The sequence below is a fragment of the Cherax quadricarinatus genome, chromosome 3, assembly GCF_038502225.1.
Source record: "Cherax quadricarinatus isolate ZL_2023a chromosome 3, ASM3850222v1, whole genome shotgun sequence".
NCBI classification, from domain to species: domain Eukaryota; kingdom Metazoa; phylum Arthropoda; class Malacostraca; order Decapoda; family Parastacidae; genus Cherax; species Cherax quadricarinatus.
This window is the reverse complement of record NC_091294.1, coordinates 58863885-58885305: the sequence shown is the minus strand read 5'-3', so window position 1 is coordinate 58885305 and position 21421 is coordinate 58863885. Positions and strand designations below refer to the sequence as shown.

The window sequence follows — 21421 nt, the reverse complement described above, 5'->3', positions numbered from 1 at the left end:
AAGCTATACCTATGAGGGTTATGCAGTGGAGGATGCTGAAGTGTTCTCTCCAAAATTCCCTTAGGGTCAAGTGAGTGTCTGTGGTCACAGTCACGCACCTGTGAAACATTGCTTTTGTGTAGAGTTTTTTAAAGTTTGCAATGACCTGCTGGTCCATGGGCTGGAGGAGAGGAGTGGTATTCGGGGGCAAGAACTTTACTGTGATGAACCCAAACTCCTCGGAAATTAGGGCATCCAAGTTTGGAGGATGAGCAGGTGCATTGTCCATTACTAGCAGGCACTTGAGATCCAATTTCTTTTCCAGGAGATACTCCTTCACACTAGGGCCAAACACTTCATTGAACCACTCGACGAAAGTTATCCTCGTGACCCATGCCTTACTATTAGATTTCCAAAACGCACACAATTTACTCTTCATAACATTGTTTTTCCTGAGCACACTGGGATTTTCAGAATGCTACACTAGTAATGGCTTCACTTTGAAATCCCCACTAGCATTGGCACAGAACATTAGAGTCAGCCTGTCTTTCATAGGCTTGTGTCCTGGCATTGCCTTTTCCTCTTGTGTAATGAAGGTCCTCTTTGGCATTTTCTTCCAAAAGAGGCCTGTTTTGTCACAATTGAACACTTGTTCAGGTTTCAGTCCTTCAGCCTCTATGTACTCCTGGATTTCATGCACATATTTTTCAGCTACAGTTAGAGTAAGAGGTAGATGGGAAAAGAGGAAGGTGGCAACAACAAGTAAGAGGGAGGTGAAAGTGTATAAACTAAGGGAGGAGGAAGTTCGGGTGAGATATAAGCGACTATTGGCAGAAAGGTGGGCTAGTGCAAAGATGAGTAGTGGGGGGGTTGAAGAGGGTTGGAATAGTTTTAAAAATGCAGTATTAGAATGTGGGGCAGAAGTTTGTGGTTATAGGAGGGTGGGGGCAGGAGGAAAGAGGAGTGATTGGTGGAATGATGAAGTAAAGGGTGTGATAAAAGAGAAAAAGGTAGCTTATGAGAGGTTTTTACAAAGCAGAAGTGTTATAAGAAAAGCAGAGTATATGGAGAGTAAAAGAAAGGTAAAGAGAGTGGTGAGAGAGTGCAAAAGGAGAGCAGATGATAGAGTGGGAGAGGCACTGTCAAGAAATTTTAATGAAAATAAGAAAAAATTTTGGAGTGAGTTAAACAAGTTAAGAAAGCCTAGGGAAAATATGGATTTGTCAGTTAAAAACAGAGTAGGGGAGTTAGTAGATGGGGAGATGGAGGTATTGGGTAGATGGCGAGAATATTTTGAGGAACTTTTAAATGTTAAGGAAGAAACAGAGGCAGTAATTTCATGCACTGGTCAGGGAGGTATACCATCTTTTAGGAGTGAAGAAGAGCAGAATGTAAGTGTGGGGGAGGTACGTGAGGCATTACGTAAAATGAAAGGGGGTAAAGCAGCTGGAACTGATGGGATCATGACAGAAATGTTAAAAGCAGGGGGGATATAGTGTTGGAGTGGTTGGTACTTTTGTTTAATAAATGTATGAAAGAGGGGAAGGTACCTAGGGATTGGCGGAGAGCATGTATAGTCCCTTTATATAAAGGGAAAGGGGACAAAAGAGACTGTAAAAATTATAGAGGAATAAGCTTACTGAGTATACCAGGAAAAGTGTACGGTAGGGTTATAATTGAAAGAATTAGAGGTAAGACAGAATGTAGGATTGCGGATGAGCAAGGAGGTTTCAGAGTGGGTAGGGGATGTGTAGATCAGGTGTTTACATTGAAGCATATATGTGAACAGTATTTAGATAAAGATAGGGAAGTTTTTATTGCATTTATGGATTTAGAAAAGGCATATGATAGAGTGGATAGAGGAGCAATGTGGCAGATGTTGCAAGTATATGGAATAGGTGGTAAGTTATTAAATGCTGTAAAGAGTTTTTATGAGGATAGTGAGGCTCAGGTTAGGGTGTGTAGAAGAGAGGGAGACTACTTCCCGGTAAAAGTAGGTCTTAGACAGGGATGTGTAATGTCACCATGGTTGTTTAATATATTTATAGATGGGGTTGTAAAGGAAGTAAATGCTAGGGTGTTCGGGAGAGGGGTGGGATTAAATTTTGGGGAATCAAATTCAAAATGGGAATTGACACAGTTACTTTTTGCTGATGATACTGTGCTTATGGGAGATTCTAAAGAAAAATTGCAAAGGTTAGTGGATGAGTTTGGGAATGTGTGTAAAGGTAGAAAGTTGAAAGTGAACATAGAAAAGAGTAAGGTGATGAGGGTGTCAAATGATTTAGATAAAGAAAAATTGGATATCAAATTGGGGAGGAGGAGGAGTATGGAAGAAGTGAATGTTTTCAGACTTGGGAGTTGACGTGTCGGCAGATGGATTTATGAAGGATGAGGTTAATCATAGAATTGATGAGGGAAAAAAGGTGAGTGGTGCATTGAGGTATATGTGGAGTCAAAAAACGTTATCTATGGAGGCAAAGAAGGGAATGTATGAAAGTATAGTAGTACCAACACTTATATGGGTGTGAAGCTTGGGTGGTAAATGCAGCAGCGAGGAGACGGTTGGAGGCAGTGGAGATGTCCTGTTTAAGGGCAATGTGTGGTGTAAATATTATGCAGAAAATTCAGAGTGTGGAAATTAGGAGAAGGTGTGGAGTTAATAAAAGTATTAGTCAGAGGGCAGAAGAGGGGTTGTTGAGGTGGTTTGGTCATTTAGAGAGAATGGATCAAAGTAGAATGACATGGAAAGCATATAAATCTATAGGGGAAGGAAGGCGGGGTAGGGGTCGTCCTCGAAAGGGTTGGAGAGAGGGGGTAAAGGAGGTTTTGTGGGCAAGGGGCTTGGACTTCCAGCAAGCGTGCGTGAGCGTGTTAGATAAGAATGAATGGAGACGAATGGTACTTGGGACCTGACGATCTGTTGGAGTGTGAGCCGGGTAATATTTAGTGAAGGGATTCAAGGAAACCGGTTATTTTCATATAGTCGGACTTGAGTCCTGGAAATGGGAAGTACAATGCCTGCACTTTAAAGGAGGGGTTTGGGATATTGGCAGTTTAGAGGGATATGTTGTGTATCTTTATATGTGTATGCTTCTAGACTGTTGTATTCTGAGCACCTCTGCAAAAACAGTGATAATGTGCGAGTGTGGTGAAAGTGTTGAATGATGATGAAAGTATTTTCTTTTTGGGGATTTTCTTTCTTTTTTTGGGTCACCCTGCCTCGGTGGGAGAAGGCCGACTTGTTGAGAAAAAAAAAAAAAAAGAAATTTCAGCCGCCTTATGGTCCGAACTGGCAGCCTTACCACACTGTGTATGCCAGTACGGTTCTTAAATCTCTCAAACCAACCTTTGCTGGCCTTAAATTCACTCATATCACCACTATTTTCAGGCAATTTCTTTACCAGATCGTTGTGCAACTGCCTAGCGTTTTCACAGATAATCGAAGTCATAAGAGTATCTCCTGCTAATTGTTTCTCATTTATCCACACCAATAATAACTTTTCAACCTCTTCCAGTACTGGTGATCTCATTTTTGTCAGCATAGTTACCCCCTTTGCAACAACAGCATCCTTGATTTCCTTTTTCTTGGCCACTGTGGAATATATGGTTGTGTAGGGTTTCTTATACATCCTGGCCAGTTCGGCCACACTTGTGCCACTTTCATATTGTTCAGTGATGTTTTTCTTAAATTCATTCGTATTTCTCACCTTCTTTACCACAGGCTTGGCACTAGGAGCTTTCTTTGGAGCCATGGTAACTTATTTAGTACTTGCAAGCACTAAAATGAGTGGAATATTATGAAATATTTCGTAGGAGCACGTGAGGGGACCTTCGCTCACTGGTAAACAATGCCAGACTGGCTGCCGCCCCGGCTCACACCATGCGTATGCGTCCCGGACGAACTACTACTCTCGTCAACCTATGATTAGCGAGCCCATGTTTATATGAAAATATCTCTATGATTTCCGAAATCTATGATTCTCGAGAACTACGAAAAGCGAGGGACCACTGTAATTGTATAAATAATGTCAACCCATTCACAACTGCATATTGGAATGGACAGTTTGTTTACTCTGAAACAGCCAAGCAATGGACCATTTCTCCTAGGTTGAGCTCTATTTCAAGGCATTTTTCGTCATGAAAGCAATCAAAATCATATCTCTTTCTGTAATACATCTTCCGTTCTATCAAATGAGACCAAAAAAAAAAAAAAACGAGAATAAAACCATAATAAACATTCAAAATTACCGCTAAGGGGTGGCTAATTGCTGAGAAGTGAACTCCATTATTTATGTTTAGATTTCTTTCATTTCTGGTGTACGTTGAGAAGCATCTTTCCCTCATACATTGCCCAAGTTTCAATAAGATAGTCCAACAAACAAAGGAGATACAATTCCCGAGATCAAGAGCAAGAGCCCCTCACCACTGTCAAGGAACCTGCCTTGAGGTTTGCTCACTTGTGAAAATTTTGCTCACGTATGGAAGCAAAAAACCGACTCATCGACTGCTCGTGTTTCGAAAAACTCGCACGTGGACACGCTCGCAAGTAGAGGTTCCACTGTATTAATATGTCCGAAACACTGGCTTGTAAGACGTATATACACGACCAAAACAGTCAAAGGGTTAAATCACTTGTACTCTCTAGGCTGGAATGCTTTTGTACATTAACATCTCCATTTAAAGCAGGTGAAATTACAGATATTGAGAATATGCAGAGAACATTTACTGCAGACATAAGTTCGGGTGAGATATAAGCAACTATTGGCAGAAAGGTGGGATACTGCAAGTATGAGTAGTGGGGGGTTGAAGAGGGTTGGAATAGTTTTAAAAATGCAGTATTAGAATGTGGGGCAGAAGTTTGTGGTTATAGGAGGGTGAGGGCAGGAGGAAAGAGGAGTGATTGGTGAAATGATGAATTAAAGGGTTTGATAAAAAAGAAAAAGGTAGCTTATGAGAGGTTTTTGCAAAGCAGAAGTGTTATTCGAAGATTAGAGTATTTTATTATTACACTGGCTCATTCCCACCAAGGCAGGGTGGCCCAAAAAAGAAAAACTTTCACCATCATTTACTCCATCACTGTCTTGCCAGAAGGGTGCTTTACACTACAGTTTTTAAACTGCAACATTAAGACCCCTCCTTCAGAGTGCAGGCACTGTACTTCCCATCTCCAGGACTCAAGTCCGGCCTGCCGGTTTCCCTGAACCCCTTCATAAATGTTACTTTGCTCACACTCCAACAGCACGTCAAGTATTAAAAACCATTTGTCTCCATTCACTCCTATCAAACACGCTCACGCATGCCTGCTGGAAGTCCAAGCCCCTCGCACACAAAACCTCCTTTACCCCCTCCCTCCAACCTTTCCTAGGCCGACCCCTACCCCGCCTTCCTTCCACTACAGACTGATACACTCTTGAAGTCATTCTGTTTCGCTCCATTCTCTCTACATGTCCGAACCACCTCAACAACCCTTCCTCAGCCCTCTGGACAACAGTTTTGGTAATCCCACACCTCCTCCTAACTTCCAAACTACGAATTCTCTGCATTATATTCACACCACACATTGCCCTCAGACATGACATCTCCACTGCCTCCAGCCTTCTCCTCGCTGCAACATTCATCACCCATGCTTCACACCCATATAAGAGCGTTGGTAAAACTATACTCTCATACATTCCCCTCTTTACCTCCACAGACTCCTAAGTGCACCACTCACCCTTTTCCCCTCATTAATTCTATGATTCACCTCATCTTTCATAGACCCATCCGCTGACACGTCCACTCCCAAATATCTGAATACATTCACCTCCTCCATACTCTCTCCCTCCAATCTGATATCCAATCTTTCATCACCTAATCTTTTTGTTATCCTCAACCTTACTCTTTCCTGTATTCACTTTTAATTTTCTTCTTTTGCACACCCTACCAAATTCATCCACCAGCCTCTGCAACTTCTCTTCAGAATCTCCCAAGAGCACAGTGTCATCAGCAATGAGCAACTGTGACAACTCCCACCTTATGTGTGATTCTTTATCTTTTAACTCCACGCCTCTTGCCAAGACCCTCGCATTTACTTCTCTTACAACCCCATCTATAAATATATTAAACAACCACGGTGACATCACACATCCTTGTCCAAGGCCTACTTTTACTGGGAAATAATTTCCCTCTTTCCTACATATTCTAACTTGAGCCTCACTATCCTCGTAAAAACTATTCACTGCTTTCAGTAACCTACCTCCTACACCATACACCTGCAACATCTGCCACATTGCCCCCCTATCCACCCTGTCATATGCCTTTTCCAAATCCATAAATGCCACAAAGACCTCTTTAGCCTTATCTAAGTACTGTTCACTTATATGTTTCACTGTAAACACCTGGTCCACACACCCCCTACCTTTCTTAAAGCCTCCTTGTTCATCTGCTATCCTATTCTCCGTCTTACTCTTAATTCTTTCAATAATAACTCTACCATACACTTTACCAGGTATTCTCGACAGACTTATCCCCCTATAATTTTTGCACTCTCTTTTGTTCCCTCTGCCTTTATACAAAGGAAGTATGCATGCTCTCTGCCTTACCCTCTTCCATACATTTATTAAATAATTGCACCAACCACTCCAAAACTATAACCCCACCTGCTTTTAACATTTCTATCTTTATCCCATCAATCCCGGCTGCCTTACCCCATTTCATTTTACCTACTGCCTCACGAACTTCTCCCACACTCACAACTGGCTCTTCCTCACTCCTACAAGATGTTATTCCTCCTTGCCCTATACACGAAATCACAGCTTCCCTATCTTCATCAACATTTAACAATTCCTCAAAATATTCCTTCCATCTTCCCAATACCTCTAACTCTCCATTTAATAACACTCCTCTCCTATTTTTAACTGACAAATCCATTTGTTCTCTAGGCTTCCTTAACTTGTTAATCTCACTCCAAAACTTTTTCTTATTTTCAACAAAATTTGTTGATAACATCTCACCCACTCTCTCATTTGCTCTCTTTTTACATTGCTTCACCACTCTCTTAACCCCTCTCTTTTTCTCCATATACTCTTCCCTCCTTGCATCACTTCTACTTTGTAAAAACTTCTCATATGCTAACTTTTTCTCCCTTACTACTCTCTTTACATCATCATTCCACCAATCGCTCCTCTTCCCTCCTGCACCCACTTTCCTGTAACCACAAACTTCTGCTGAACACTCTAACACTACATTTTTAAACCTACCCCATACCTCTTCGACCCCATTGCCTATGCTCTCATTAGCCCATCTATCCTCCAATAGCTGTTTATATCTTACCCTAACTGCCTCCTCTTTTAGTTTATAAACCTTCACCTCTCTCTTCCCTGATGCTTCTATTCTCCTTGTATCCCATCTACCTTTTACTCTCAGTGTAGCTACAACTAGAAAGTGATCTGATATATCTGTGGCCCCTCTATAACATGTACATCGTGTAGTCTACTCAACAGTCTTTTATCTACCAATACATAATCCAACAAACTACTGTCATTTCGCCCTACATCATATCTTGTATACTTATTTATCCTCTTTTTCTTAAAATATGTATTACCTATAACTAAACCCCTTTCTATACAAAGTTCAATCAAAGGGCTCCCATTATCATTTACACCTGGCACCCCAAACTTACCTACCACACCCTCTCTAAAAGTTTCTCCTACTTTAGCATTCAGGTCCCCTACCACAATTACTCTCTCACTTGGTTCAAAGGCTCCTATACATTCACTTAACATCTCCCAAAATCTCTCTCTCTCCTCTGCATTCCTCTCTTCTCCAGGTGCATACACGCTTATTATGACCCACTTTTCGCATCCAACCTTTACTTTAATCCACATAATTCTTGAATTTACACATTCATATTCTCTTTTCTCCTTCCATAACTTATCCTTCAACATTACTGCTACCCCTTGATTTGCTCTAACTCTCTCAGATACTCCAGATTTAATCCCATTTATTTCCCCCCACCAAAACTCCCCTACCCCCTTCAGCTTTGTTTCACTTAGGGCCAGGACATCCAACTTCTTTTCATTCATAGCATCAGCAATCATCTGTTTCTTGTCATCCGCACTACATCCACGCACATTCAAGCATCCCAGTTTTATAAAGTTGTTGTTCTTCTCTTTTTTAGTAAATGTCTACAGGAGAAGGGGTTACTAGCCCATTTCTCCCGGCATTTTAGTCGCCTCATACGACACCCATGGCTTACGGAGGAAAGATTCTTTTCCACTTCCCCATGGACAATAGAAGAAATAAAGAAGAACAAGAGCTATTTAGAAAAAGGAGAAAAACCTAGATGTATGTATATATATATGCATGTGCGTGTCTGTGAAGTGTGACCAAAGTGTAAGTAGGAGTAGCAAGAAATCCCTGTTATCTAGCGTGTTTATGAGACAGAAAAAGACACCAGATTAGAGTATATGGAGAGTAAAAGAAAGGTGAAGACAGTGGTGAGAGAGTGCAAAAGAAGAGCAGATGATAGAGTGGGAGAGGCACTGTCAAGAAATTTTAATGAAAATAAGAAAAAAATTTGGAGCAAGTTAAACAAGTTAAGAAAGCCTAGGAACGAATGGATTTTTATTTTTTTTTTTTATTAGCACACTGGCCGATTCCCACCAAGGCAAGGTGGCCCGAAAAAGAAAAACTTTTACCATCACTCACTCCATCACTGTCTTGCCAGAAGGGTGCTTTACACTACAGTTTTTAAACTGCAACATTAACACCCCTTCTTCAGAGTGCAGGCACTGTACTTCCCATCTCCAGGACTCAAGTCCGGCCTGCCGGTTTCCCTGAATCCCTTCATAAATGTTAATTTGCTCACACTCCAACAGCACGTCAAGTATTAAAAACCATTTGTCTCCATTCACTCCTATCAAACACGCTCGCGCATGCCTGCTGGAAGTCCAAGGCGCCCCGCACCCAAAACCTCCTTTACCCCCTCCCTCCAACCTTTCCTAGGTCGACCCCTACCCCGCCTTCCTTCCACTACAGACTGATACACTCTTGAAGTCACTCTGTTTCGCTCCATTCTCTCCACATGTCCGAAGCACCTCAACAACCTTCCTCAGCCCTCTGGACAACAGTTTTGGCAATCCCGCACCTCCTCCTAACTTCTAAACTACGAATTCTCTGCATTGTATTCACACCACACATTGCCCTCAGACATGACATCTCCACTGCCTCCAGCCTTCTCCTCGCTGCAACATTCATCACCCATGCTTCACAACCATATAAGAGTGTTGGTAAAACTGTACTCTCATACATTCCCCTCTTTGCCTTCAAGGACAAAGTTCTTTGTCTCCACAGACTCCTAAGTGTACCGCTCACCCTTTTCCCTCATCAATTCTATGATTCACCTCATCTTTCATAGATCCATCTGCTGACACGTCCACTCCCAAATATCTGAATACATTCACCTCCTCCATACTCTCTCCCTCCAATCTGATATCCAATCTTTCATCACCTAATCTTTTCGTTATCCTCATAACCTTACTCTTTCCTGTGTTTACTTTTAATTTTCTTCTTTTACATACCCTACCAAATTCATCCACCAACCTCTGCAGCTTGTCTTCAGAATCTCCCAAGAGCACAGTGTCATCAGCAAAGAGCAGCTGTGACAACTCCCACTTTGTGTGATTCTTTATCTTTTAACTCCACGCCTCTTGCCAAGACCCTAACATTTACTTCTCTTACAACCCCATCTATAAATATATTAAACAACCACGGTGACATCACACATCCTTGTCTAAGGCCTACTTTTACTGGGAAATAATCTCCCTCTTTCCTACATACTCTTAACTTGAGCCTCACTATCCTCGTAAAAACTGTTCACTGCTTTCAGTAACCTACCTCCTATACCATACACCTGCAACATCTGCCACATTGCCCCCCTATCCACCCTGTCATATGCCTTTTCCAAATCCATAAATGCCACAAAAACCTCTTTAGCCTTATATGTTTCACTGTAAATACCTGGTCCACACACCCTCTACCTTTCCTAAAGCCTCCTTGTTCATCTGCTGTCCTATTCTCCATCTTACTCTTAATTCTTTCAATAATAACTCTACCATACACTTTACCAGGTATACTCAACAGACTTCTCCCCCTATAATTTTTGCACTCTCTTTTGTCCCCTCTGCCTTTATACAAAGGAACTATGCATGCTCTCTGCCAATCCCTAGGTACCTTACCCTCTTCTGTACACCTATTAAACAATAGCACCAACCACTCCAAAACTATATCCCCACCTGCTTTTAACATTTCTATCTTTATCCCATCAATCCCAGCTGCCTTACCTCTTTCATTTTACTTACTGCCTCACGAACTTCCCCCACATTCACAAGTGGCTCTTCCTCACACCTACAAGATGTTATTCCTCCTTGCCCTATACATGAAATCACAGCTTCCCTATCTTCATCAACATTTAACAATTCCTCAAAATATTCCCTCCATCTTTCCAATACGTACCTCTAACTCTCCATTTAATAACTCTCCTCTCCTATTTTTAACTGACAATTCCATTTGTTCTCTAGGCTTCCTTAACTTGTTAATCTCACTCCAAAACTTTCTCTTATTTTCAACAAAATTTGTTGATAACATCTCACCCACTCTCTCATTTGCTCTCTTTTTACATTGCTTCACCACTCTCTTAACCTCTCTCTTTTTCTCCATATACTCTTCCCTCCTTGCATCACTTCTACTTTGCAAAAATTTCTCATATGCTAACTTTCTCTCCCTTACTACTCTCTTTACATCATCATTCCACCAATCGCTCCTCTTCCCTCCCGCACCCACTTTCCTGTAACTACAAACTTCTGCTGAACACTCTAACACTACATTTTTAAACCTACCTCATACCTCTTCGACCCCATTGCCTATGCTCTCATTAGCCCATCTATCCTCCAATAGCTGTTTATATCTTAACCTAACTGCCTCCTCTTTTAGTTTATAAACCTTCACCTCTTGCTTCCCTGATGCTTTTTTTCTCACTTGTATCCCATCTACCTTTTACTCTCAGTGTAGCTACAACTAAAAAGTGATCTGATATATCTTTGTGCCGTCTATAAACATGTACATCGTGAAGTCTACTCAACAGTCTTTTATCTACCAATTCATAATCCAACAAACTGCTGTCATTTTGCCCTACATCATATCTTGTATACTTATTTATCCTCTTTTTCTTAAAATATGTATTACCTATAACTAAACCCCTTTCTATACAAAGTTCAATCAAAGGGCTCCCATTATCATTTACACCTGGCACCCCAAACTTACTTACCACACCCTCTCTAAAAGTTTCTCCCACTTCAGCATTCAGGTCTCCTACCACAATTACTCTCTCACTTGGTTCAAAGGTTACTATACATTCACTTAACATCTCCCAAAATCTCTCTCTCTCCTCTACATTCCTCTCTTCTCCAGGTGCATACACGCTTATTATGACCCACTTTTAGCATCCAGCCTTCACTTTAATGTCAGTTAAAAACATAGTAGGGAAGTTAGTAGATGGGGAGACGGAGGTATTGGGTAAATGGCGAGAATATTTTGAAGAACTTTTAAATGTCAATGAGGAAAGGGAGGTGGTAATATCATGCACTGGCCAGGGAGGTGGTAATATCATGCACTGGCCAGGGAGGTATACCATTTTGTAGAAGTGAAGAAGAACAGGATGTGAGTGTGGGGGAGGTGCGTGAGGCATTACGTAGAATGAAAGGGGGTAAAGCAGCTGGAACTGATGGGATCATGACAGAAATGTTAAAAGCAGGGGGGATATAGTGTTGGAGTGGTTGGTATTTTTGTTTAATAAATGTTTGAAAGAGGGGAAGATACCTAGGGATTGGCAGAGAGCATGTATAGCCCCTTTATATAAAGGGAAGGGAGACAAAAGAGATTGTAAAAATTATAGAGGGATGAGTTTCCTGGGTATACCAGGAAAAGTGTACGATAGGGTTATTGAAAGAATTAGAGGTAAGACAGAATGCAGGATTGCGAATGAGCAAGAAGGTTTTAGAGTGGGTAGGGGATGTGTAGATCAGGTGTTTACATTGAAGCATATATGTGAACAGTATTTAGATGAAGGTAGGGAAGTCTTTATTGCATTTATGGATTTAGAAAAGGCACATGATACAGTGGATAGGGGAGCAGTGTGGCAAATGTTACAAGTATATGGAATAGGTGGTAAGTTACTAAATGCTGTAAAGAGTTTTTATGAGGATAGTGAGGCTCAGGTTAGGGTGTGTAGAAGAGAGGGAGAATACTTCCCGGTAAAAGTAGGTCTTGGACTGGGATGTGTAATGTCACCATTGTTGTTTAATATATTTATAGATGGGGTTGTAAAAGAAGTAAATCCTAGGGTGTTCGGGAGAAGGGTAGGATTAAATTATGGGGAATCAAATAGAAAATGGGAATTGACAGTTATTTTTTTCTGATGATATGTGCTTATGGGAGATTCTAAAGAAAAATTGCAAATGTTAGTAGACGAGTTTGGGAGTGTGTGTAAAGGTAGAAAGTTGAAAGTGAACATAGAAAAGAGCAAGGTGATGAGGGTATCAAATGATTTAGATAAAGAAAAATTGGATATCAAATTAGGGAGGAGGAGTATGGAAGAAGTGAATGTTTTCAGATATTTGGGAGTTGACGTGTCAGTGGATGGATTTATGAAAGATGAGGTTAATCATAAAATTGATGAAGGAGAAAAGGTGAGTGGTGCATTGAGGTATATGTGGAGACAAAAAATTTTATCTATGGAAGCAAAGAAGGGAATGTATGACAGTAGAGTAGTACCAACACTCTTATATAGGTGTGAAGCTTGGGTTGTAAATGCTGCAGTGAGGAGGCAGTTGGAGGCAGTGGAAATGTCCTGTTTAATGGCAATGTGTGGTGTGAATATTATGCAGAAAATTCGGAGTGTGGAAATTAAGAGAAGGTGTGGAGTTAATAAAAGTATTAATCAAAGAGCTGAAGAGGGGTTGTTGAGGTGGTTTGGTCAATTAGAGAGAGTGGATCAAAATAGAACGACATGGAGAACGTTTAAATCTGTAGGGGAAGGAAGGCGGGGTAGGGGTCATCCTCGAAAAGGTTGGAGGGAGGGGGTAAAGAAGGTTTTGTGGTCGAGGGGCTTGGACTTCCAGGAAGCATGTGTGAGCATGTTAGATAGGAGTGAATGGAAACAAATGGTATTTGGGACCTGACAAGCTGTTGGAGTGTGATCAGGGTAATATTTAGTGAAGGGATTCAGGGAAACCGGTTATTTTTATTTAGCCAGACTTGAGTCCTGGAATTGGGAAGTACAATGCCTGCACTTTAAAGAAGGGGTTTGGGATATTGGCAGTTTGGAAGGATATGTTGTGTATCTTTATAAGTATATGCTTCTAAACTGTTGTATTCTGAGCACATCTAAAAAACAATGATTGTGTGTAAGTGAGGTGAAAGTGTTGAATAATGATGAAAGTATTTTCTTTTTGGGAATTTTCTTTCTTTTGTGGGTCACCCTGCCTCGGTGGGAGACGGCTGACTTGTAAAAAAAAAAAAGAAAAAAAAAAAATTCTGTCAAACCCCTTAACTACTGGGGACGCTTAGAAACACTTGTACCTTGTACTCACTGGAGCACGGGCAAGAGAGATACATCATAATCTACACTTGGAAATCCTAGAAGGAATAGTCCCTAATCTGCACACACAAATCACTCTCTGTGAAAGCAAAAGACTGCAGGCATACAAAATATCCCCCAATGAAAAGTAGGGGCACCATTGGTACATTAAGAGAGGGCACAGTAAGTGCCCAGGGCCCTAGACTGTTCAGCAGCCTCCCACCAGGCATAAGGGGAATTACCAATAGACCCCTGGCTGCCTTCAAGAGGGAGCTGAACAAATACTTGAAGTTGACGCCGGATCAGCCGGGCTGTGGTTTATATGTTGGACTACGTGCAGCCAGCAGTAACAGCCTGGTTGATCAGGCCCTGATCCACCAGGAGGCCTGGTCATGGACTGGGCTGTGGGGGTGTTGATCCATGAAATATCCTCCAGGAAGACTCGAGGTAGGTAGGTAGGATCTGCGAGCACAAGAATGCCTGTAACCGTGGTGATGGTAGAAATGTGTATTCAACACAGAGATGATATTGGGCACCTTATGAAGTTTATTGAGGCCATGTTAGTCATTAAAGAAGATTTATGATGATGAAAGTGTATAGAGGTTGCCCTAATTGTCATCAGTAACACAGTCCATGAAAAGTCCAGCATTTATACTGTATCCATATTGTTGATCAACAGGATATTGCATATTTTAGAGACCATTTTAACATGATGAGGATGACAGGTCCTAAAACTCAACCCATTTCACCACAGTTTCATTACTCTGACTACTGCTGCTGTCGCCAACATCATCATCACCAACAACATCAACAACATCCTCTCACAACTTGCCACCTGCCACTATATATACTTATTCTTAGTCATCTTTATATTATGACTGAAGAAGCCACTCTTGGCAAAGCGTTTCCTTTAATAAATACCCTGAACTGTATGCAAGTGGCGTTTCCACAACTCCTGTTCCTCTGGATCATGTTTTAGCAGTTTGCCTTCTGTTAGGCCTTAGCTGTGGTTTTTATAATTACTGAGGTGCCTGTAGGGACCTAGGGTATCATTAGGGAATCTTTTAACATAAATAATTTAATGGAATTTTTAATTGATGCTGGCTATTTTAACTTAGTATAATAGTATTCTGGTTGAGTTTTTAAGTTTGTTGCTTCTATTTATGTTGATTTTATCTTTTTTTACTGTGTTAGTGTATATTTTTTTATACCTCTTAAGATCTGAGTGTCCTCTGTGGTCAAAGTGCTTTGGAAAAAAGCCACAATTACTATTCGATCCTATAAAAGTTTTATTCTTCATTTGTATTTTGCAACCATCTCGTTGGCTATAAGCCATAACTTTCCAGTGTTTAACCCTTTCGTGATCTATGCCGTAGTACTACACAATGAGCTCAACTCACTCAGATAAGCTGTGAGCGGTAAATTTTGGCCTTGATATGAGAGAACGGGACTATGCAGTGAGTGTGCACCGTATAGAAAAATCCTGCTCCTCACAGTGCATGATGGGAAAACAAAACTGCGAGTATTATTTGGATCCTGAAAGGGTTAATAAGTTAACCCTTTCAGGGTCTGTGCTGTAGTTCTACATGATGAGCTCAGCTTACTCAGATAAGTTGTGAGTGGTGAATTTGGGACTAAATATAATAGAAAAGGTTGATGCAGTAAGTGTGCACCATATAAAATAAATCTTGCAGCACATAGTGCATAATGAAGAAAAAATAACTGCGACTCTGCTTTTTATTTAAAACAGCAACTTTGTGGTGTATTTTTGTATGGTTTTTATGGTTGTATTCTTGGTTTCTTGGTCTTATTTGACAGGATGGAAGATATGTTACAGAAATAAATATGGTTTTGAGGATTCAAAATAGCTTGAATTTGAGCTCAAAGTACAGTGGACCCCCTGTATTCGATATTAATCCGTTCCTGAGAGCTCATCGAATACCGATAATATCGAAAACCGAATCAATTTTCCTCATAAGAAATAATGGAAATCAAATTAATCCGTGCAAGACACCCAAAAGTATGAAAAAAAAAATTTTACTACATGGAATATTAAGTTTAATGCAATAGAATAATAATAAAATAATTGACACTTACCTTTAATGAATATCTGGTGATGATTGATGGGATGGGAGGAGGGGAGAGGTGTTAGTGTTTAGAAGGGGAATCCCCTTCCATTAGGACTTCAGGTAGCAAGTCCTTTTCCGGGGTTACTTCCCTGCTTCTTTTAATGCCACTAGGACCAGCTTCAGAGTCACTGGATTTCTGTCGCACAACATATCTGTCCATAGTGGCCTGTACCTCCCGTTCCTTTATGACATTCCTAAAGTGTTTCACAACATTGTTAGTGTAATAGTCACCAGCAAGGCTTGCAATAGCTGTTTTAGGGTGATTGTCATCCAAAAAGGTTTGCACTTTAAGCCACATTGCACACATTTCCTTAATCTTTGAAGTAGGCAACTTCTTCAATTTCTCTATCCCCTCCTCCGAAGCAGTTTCCTCAGGTCTGCCCTCTTGCTGTTCAAGATGATCTATCAGCTCATCAGTGGTTGGTTCTTCATTGTCCTCCTCCACCAACTCTTCCACATCATCCCCACTAACCTCCAACCCCAAGGACTTCCCCAATGCCACAATGGATTCCTCAACTGGCATAGGATTCTCAGGGTTAGCCTCAAATCCTTCAAAATCCCTTTTGTCTACACATTCTGGCCACAGTTTTTTCCAAGCAGAGTTCAAGGTCCTCTTAGTCACTCCCTCCCAAGCCTTACCTATCAGGTTTATACAATTGAGGATATTAAGGTGATCCTTCCAAAACTCTTTTAGAGTCAGTTGAGTTTCTGTGGTCACTATAAAGCACTTTTGAAACATAGCTTTTGTGTACAGTTTCTTGAAGTTGGAAATGACCTGCTGGTCCATGGGCTGCAGAAGAGGAGTGGTATTAGGAGGCAAAAACTTGACCTTAATGAAGCTCATGTCCCCAGAAAGTCGCTCTGACAAGTCTGTAGGATGACCAGGGGCATTGTCGAATACCAGGAGGCACTTAAGGTCTAATTTCTTTTCAGTTAGGTAATTTTTCACAGTGGGGGCAAATGCATGGTGTAACCAATCATAGAAAAAGTCCCTAGTGACCCATGCCTTACTGTTTGCTCTCCACAGCACACACAAATTAGCCTTGAGGACATTGTTTTTCCTGAACACTCTGTTAGTTTCAGAGTGATACACCAATAAAGGCTTCACTTTGCAATCACCACTAGCATTGGCACACATCAACAGAGTAAGCCTGTCTTTCATAGGCTTATGTCCTGGGAGTGCCTTTTCCTCCTGAGTAATGTAGGTCCTGCTTGGCATTTTCTTCCAAAACAGGCCTGTTTCGTCGCAATTAAACACTTGTTCAGGTTTCAGTCCTTCTCTGTCTATGTAATCCTTGAATTCCTTCACATATTTTTCAGCTGCTTTTTGGTCCGAACTGGCAGCCTCACCATGCCTAATCACACTATGTATGCCACTACGATTCTTAAATCTTTTAAACCAACCTTTGCTGGCCTTAAATTCACTCACATCACCACTATTTGCAGGCAATTTCTTTACCAAATCGTCATGCAACTGCCTAGCCTTTTCACAAATGATCGCTTGAGAGATGCTGTCTCCTGCTATCTGTTTTTCATTTATCTACACCATTAACAATCTCTCAGCATTTTCTAACACTTGCGGTCGCTGTTTCGTAATCACAGTTGCACCTTTTGCAAGAACAGCTTCCTTGATTGCCGTTTTCCTGGTCACTATAGTAGAGATGGTTGATTGGGGTTTATTATACAACCTAAGCAGCTCTGACACACGCACTCCACTTTCGTACTTTGCAATTATTTCTTTCTTCATTTCATAAGTCATTAGCGACTTTTTTCTTGAAGGGTTGGCACTAGAAGCTTTCTTGGGGCCCATGGTGACTTATTTTGCAGAAACAAGCACCAAACACAGTGATAATATGGAATGTACCGAATGTATCCTTAGATGCGCGCACACTGGCTGGCTTGTAAACACTGGCACACAAGGGGCAGTTCAGGCCACATGTGGACACGTCTTGTACGAATCGTATCGAATACCGGGTTTTCAATCGAATACTAAGGAAAATTTTTTGCGATAAAATGTATCGAATTCTGGATTTATCGAATACCGATGCCATCGAATACCGGGGGTCCACTGTAGTGAAAATGTATGATTTTGGCTGATGTTCAAGAGTAAACAAATCACGTCACACATCCAATACATGTCAACTGGTGGCTCTGATGTGTGTTCACAAATCTGCTGATATTATTTATACAATTATTACAGTATTGCATGACAGTAAATCTCTTACTTTTGTGTGAATAAAAATTATTTGTGTGAATAAAAAATGAAAATGGAATTCATGTGTAAAGCTGGGAACATAACTGTTGAACAGAGGAAATGTTATTTTAGTGCCAGGAATGCCTGCATGGTTTATTCTGGACCCTATTTTGAAATTGGAATATTTTGAAATTTGTGTTAAATTGGACAAATTACCAATTTGTAATCACTATTGGGTGCTTGAAATAGTTGATTGGGCGGTTTCTTGCGCTCATTCGATAAAATAGAAGGCAAACTAGCAAAATAGCTAAGACTTTTGTCAATTGGAACAATGTAATTGGCCTAAAACAGGAGTCAAAGTGGACAAAGTCGCCAATGCGTAAGTATTGCTGACATGGCAAAATTCGTGATTGAATAATTTCATCAGTTTTCTATCAAATTTCGTGCTTATTGTTTTTTACTTTCAGTAAAAGATTCTCTACCATTTCATAGGAAAAAATAACAAGTTTTTGTTTTAAAGTTCTTGTACCCTGTGGACAAGTTTCAGATTGGGGGTCTGAACCCTGGAAAGGTTCAGACTCCCAGTATTTAAGCACTAGGAATGTTTTAAAACCCACTTTGTAAATATGAAATGTAAGCTGCACAAACCAGTAATGCAGTTGCATTTATTTAAATAATCATTTTCTGTATCTTGCTGTCTTTAAATGCAAACTGCCATCACCACAACCACCACTATCTTCACCATCACTACCTACTCTACTGCCATCACCACCAACTGAACTATAGCCATTGTCAGTTTTAACATTAAATTGTGAAAGAGTTAAGTTCTTTATTTTTGCTTGGTCAGTTTGTGATTGAGACATCTTTCTCTATAGTAGTTTCTTTTCATCTTAACGTGTTATTTAACTTATTGTTATAATAATATTTAAATCCTTTTTTTTCAGTTTGGTCAAAACAAAAAAATTTGCCTTGAATATGAATTTGAAGACCATGTATTTGAGGCTATGGACAATAGTAGTAGCATTGCTAAGTCTTCAGATGTAGATGTTGAGAGTCCCACAAGAATATGCAACACACCTGGTCCTTCTGAAGTTGTAACCAAACAGACTACAACTGATTCTGGCACATACGTTGTTCCTGGTGCAGGAATGGCTGCTGTGTTAACTGCAGACAGTGAAAACTCCAACCAAAACAAAAAAAAAGAAAATGCAACATCAGCAGATTTGGATTTAATACAAAATAAAGAGGAAAGAAAATGTCCTGATGTTCCTGTGTTAAAAGAAAAGCATGCCACAGTGGAGAATTTGTCAGGAATGTTGGCACAGTTGGTTGCAATGGCAAAAATGATACTGACCAAGTCTTCAACAGAGTCTTGCCTCTGTGGCCACATTTGTGGTAGACCCGGAAATGCAATGCGTAGTCCAGCCAGTGGACGCTGCCAGGGCATATTAAGTTTTGGGCGAAGTCCAGGAAACTCGCGAAGCCCTCGTACTGGCAAAGTAGCTACAGCAAGTGGGCATAGTCCACGTTCTGGAAAGTTACCAATAGTAGGTGGGCAGGCTAGTGTTATGGCTAGCCCAGGATCTCAGACTGCATCCTCTGCTGGCCTGTGTCCTTTACCTGCTAAGCCTCTCAGAGACCGCAATAAACCAACTTCTGCAAAACGATTAATTCCTGAACTTCCAGATCCACCTTTAACCGTGGTAAGATTTCTTTTTGGTTATTAAATAACTTTTTTATAACATTATTTTCCATCTAATTAGGATAATTCAAATTATAAAATAAACTTCAGTCACACTAGTTATCCTCCCTACTCTACTTTCAAAGTGCTTGCAACATATTTTAAAATTCCCAAAATACACATCCAGCTATCTAGTTTCAGTTAGTCCTTTCATACATATTATATCATGCTAACACTCAAAAAATATTTTAAATACCTTTGATTGTTTGCCTCTTCGCACTCCAGTCTAACCTGTTTACGTATACCTGCAGAATATCCAAACCCTCTCTGCCCCTACACTTCATGCTCAACTTTCCACTAGTACTTCATCATATACCCACTGTATCTTCTTTCCCTGATTTATGCACCCTCTGTACCAACGTATCTTTCTCTGGTCTGTACATACCAGTAGTCCCTGTGCACTGTATATTAATTATACCTTTCATAATTTTATTTCTGCAGAATATTCACACTATTTCATTTACATTGCCTCTGAATTACCACTGAAAACTATCCTTGATACACACATAAAAGTATTGGTCGTACTACAGTGCACTTTGATGTGTTTAATCCATTCCATGACCTTGCTCGCAACTGGATTTGCTTGTTTGCAGAGTCAATTTTCCTCATTTAAATTAATTGAAATGCAATTAATCCGTTCCAGTGGAATTCTGTACTTCAATAATTTCGCTAATATCAACTCAACGGCTTATTTATCTATCTCACTTCATCTAATATGACATAATAAACAATATAAATAACATAGAAACCTAATATATACTCTAAAATGAATAAAATAAGTCATTCATGTAGTGGTATGGGCGGTGTCGGCAGTGGATGAGAGTTTGTCTGGAGACCGGGCAAAATACAGTGGACCCCCGCATAACGATTACCTCCGAATGTGACCAATTATGTAAGTGTATTTATGTAAGTGCGTTTGTACGTGTATGTTTGGGGGTCTGAAATGGACTAATCTACTTCACAATATTTCTTATGGGAACAAATTCGGTCAGTACTGGCACCTGAACATACTTCTGGAGTGAAAAAATATCGTTAACCGGGGGTCCACTGTACTTCATGAATAATTTAGCTAATATCATCTATACGGCTTATTTATATATCACAGTTCATCTAATATAACATAACAAACAATATAAATAACATAGAAACATGATATATACTCTAGAATGAATAAAATATATCATTATGTAACAGGCGGAGGCAGCCACAACCGCTCCCTCTTTGTTGTGGTAAACACTGCCATCTAGTGACGGCCTTTTGAAGCTATTATTATTATTACGGGTACCATCCGACTTACGACCAAGCTTGGTTCTGACCAACCGGTCGTAAGTCAAAATGGACACAAGTCAAACCTTTGAAAATTGCCGACATACTGGGTAGGGCATAATGTCAAATCTTTCCTATATAAACTGCCTACATAGTGCTGTAATGTACAATCATTATTTCATTCTTTTTACCATAATTTACTTCTATTGTTATATTTTAATTATTTATGTACTGTATATAATGTATACATGGTAGTGAACTGTATTGTAAATTTTACATCGGATACAGTATCATATGTTACTGTTATCTTTATGTATTGTCGACACAGTGGAATGGGAGAATACCACTGGTAGTGTCATCCTGCCAGAATGTAGTATAACCTATACCCTAAGTAAAGAGAGACAACTCTGGAATGTGTAATACGTATCCGGCTGGCTGGCCGGGTGGGTGGGTGGTTGGCTGACTGAATGTGGCTGTCTCTCTGTATCTCTCTC

At 40.4% G+C, this 21421-nt stretch overlaps 1 protein-coding gene across 1 annotated transcript in view; it reads left to right on the top strand.

The window, feature by feature from the left end:
• The window catches only part of crm (cramped chromatin regulator), a 268092-nt gene that overhangs the window by 58686 nt on the left and 187985 nt on the right, over positions 1 to 21421 (top strand). The window contains 1 exon segment of the mRNA XM_070093321.1: positions 18865 to 19623. Within this exon segment, the coding sequence (XP_069949422.1) occupies positions 18865 to 19623 (759 nt within the window).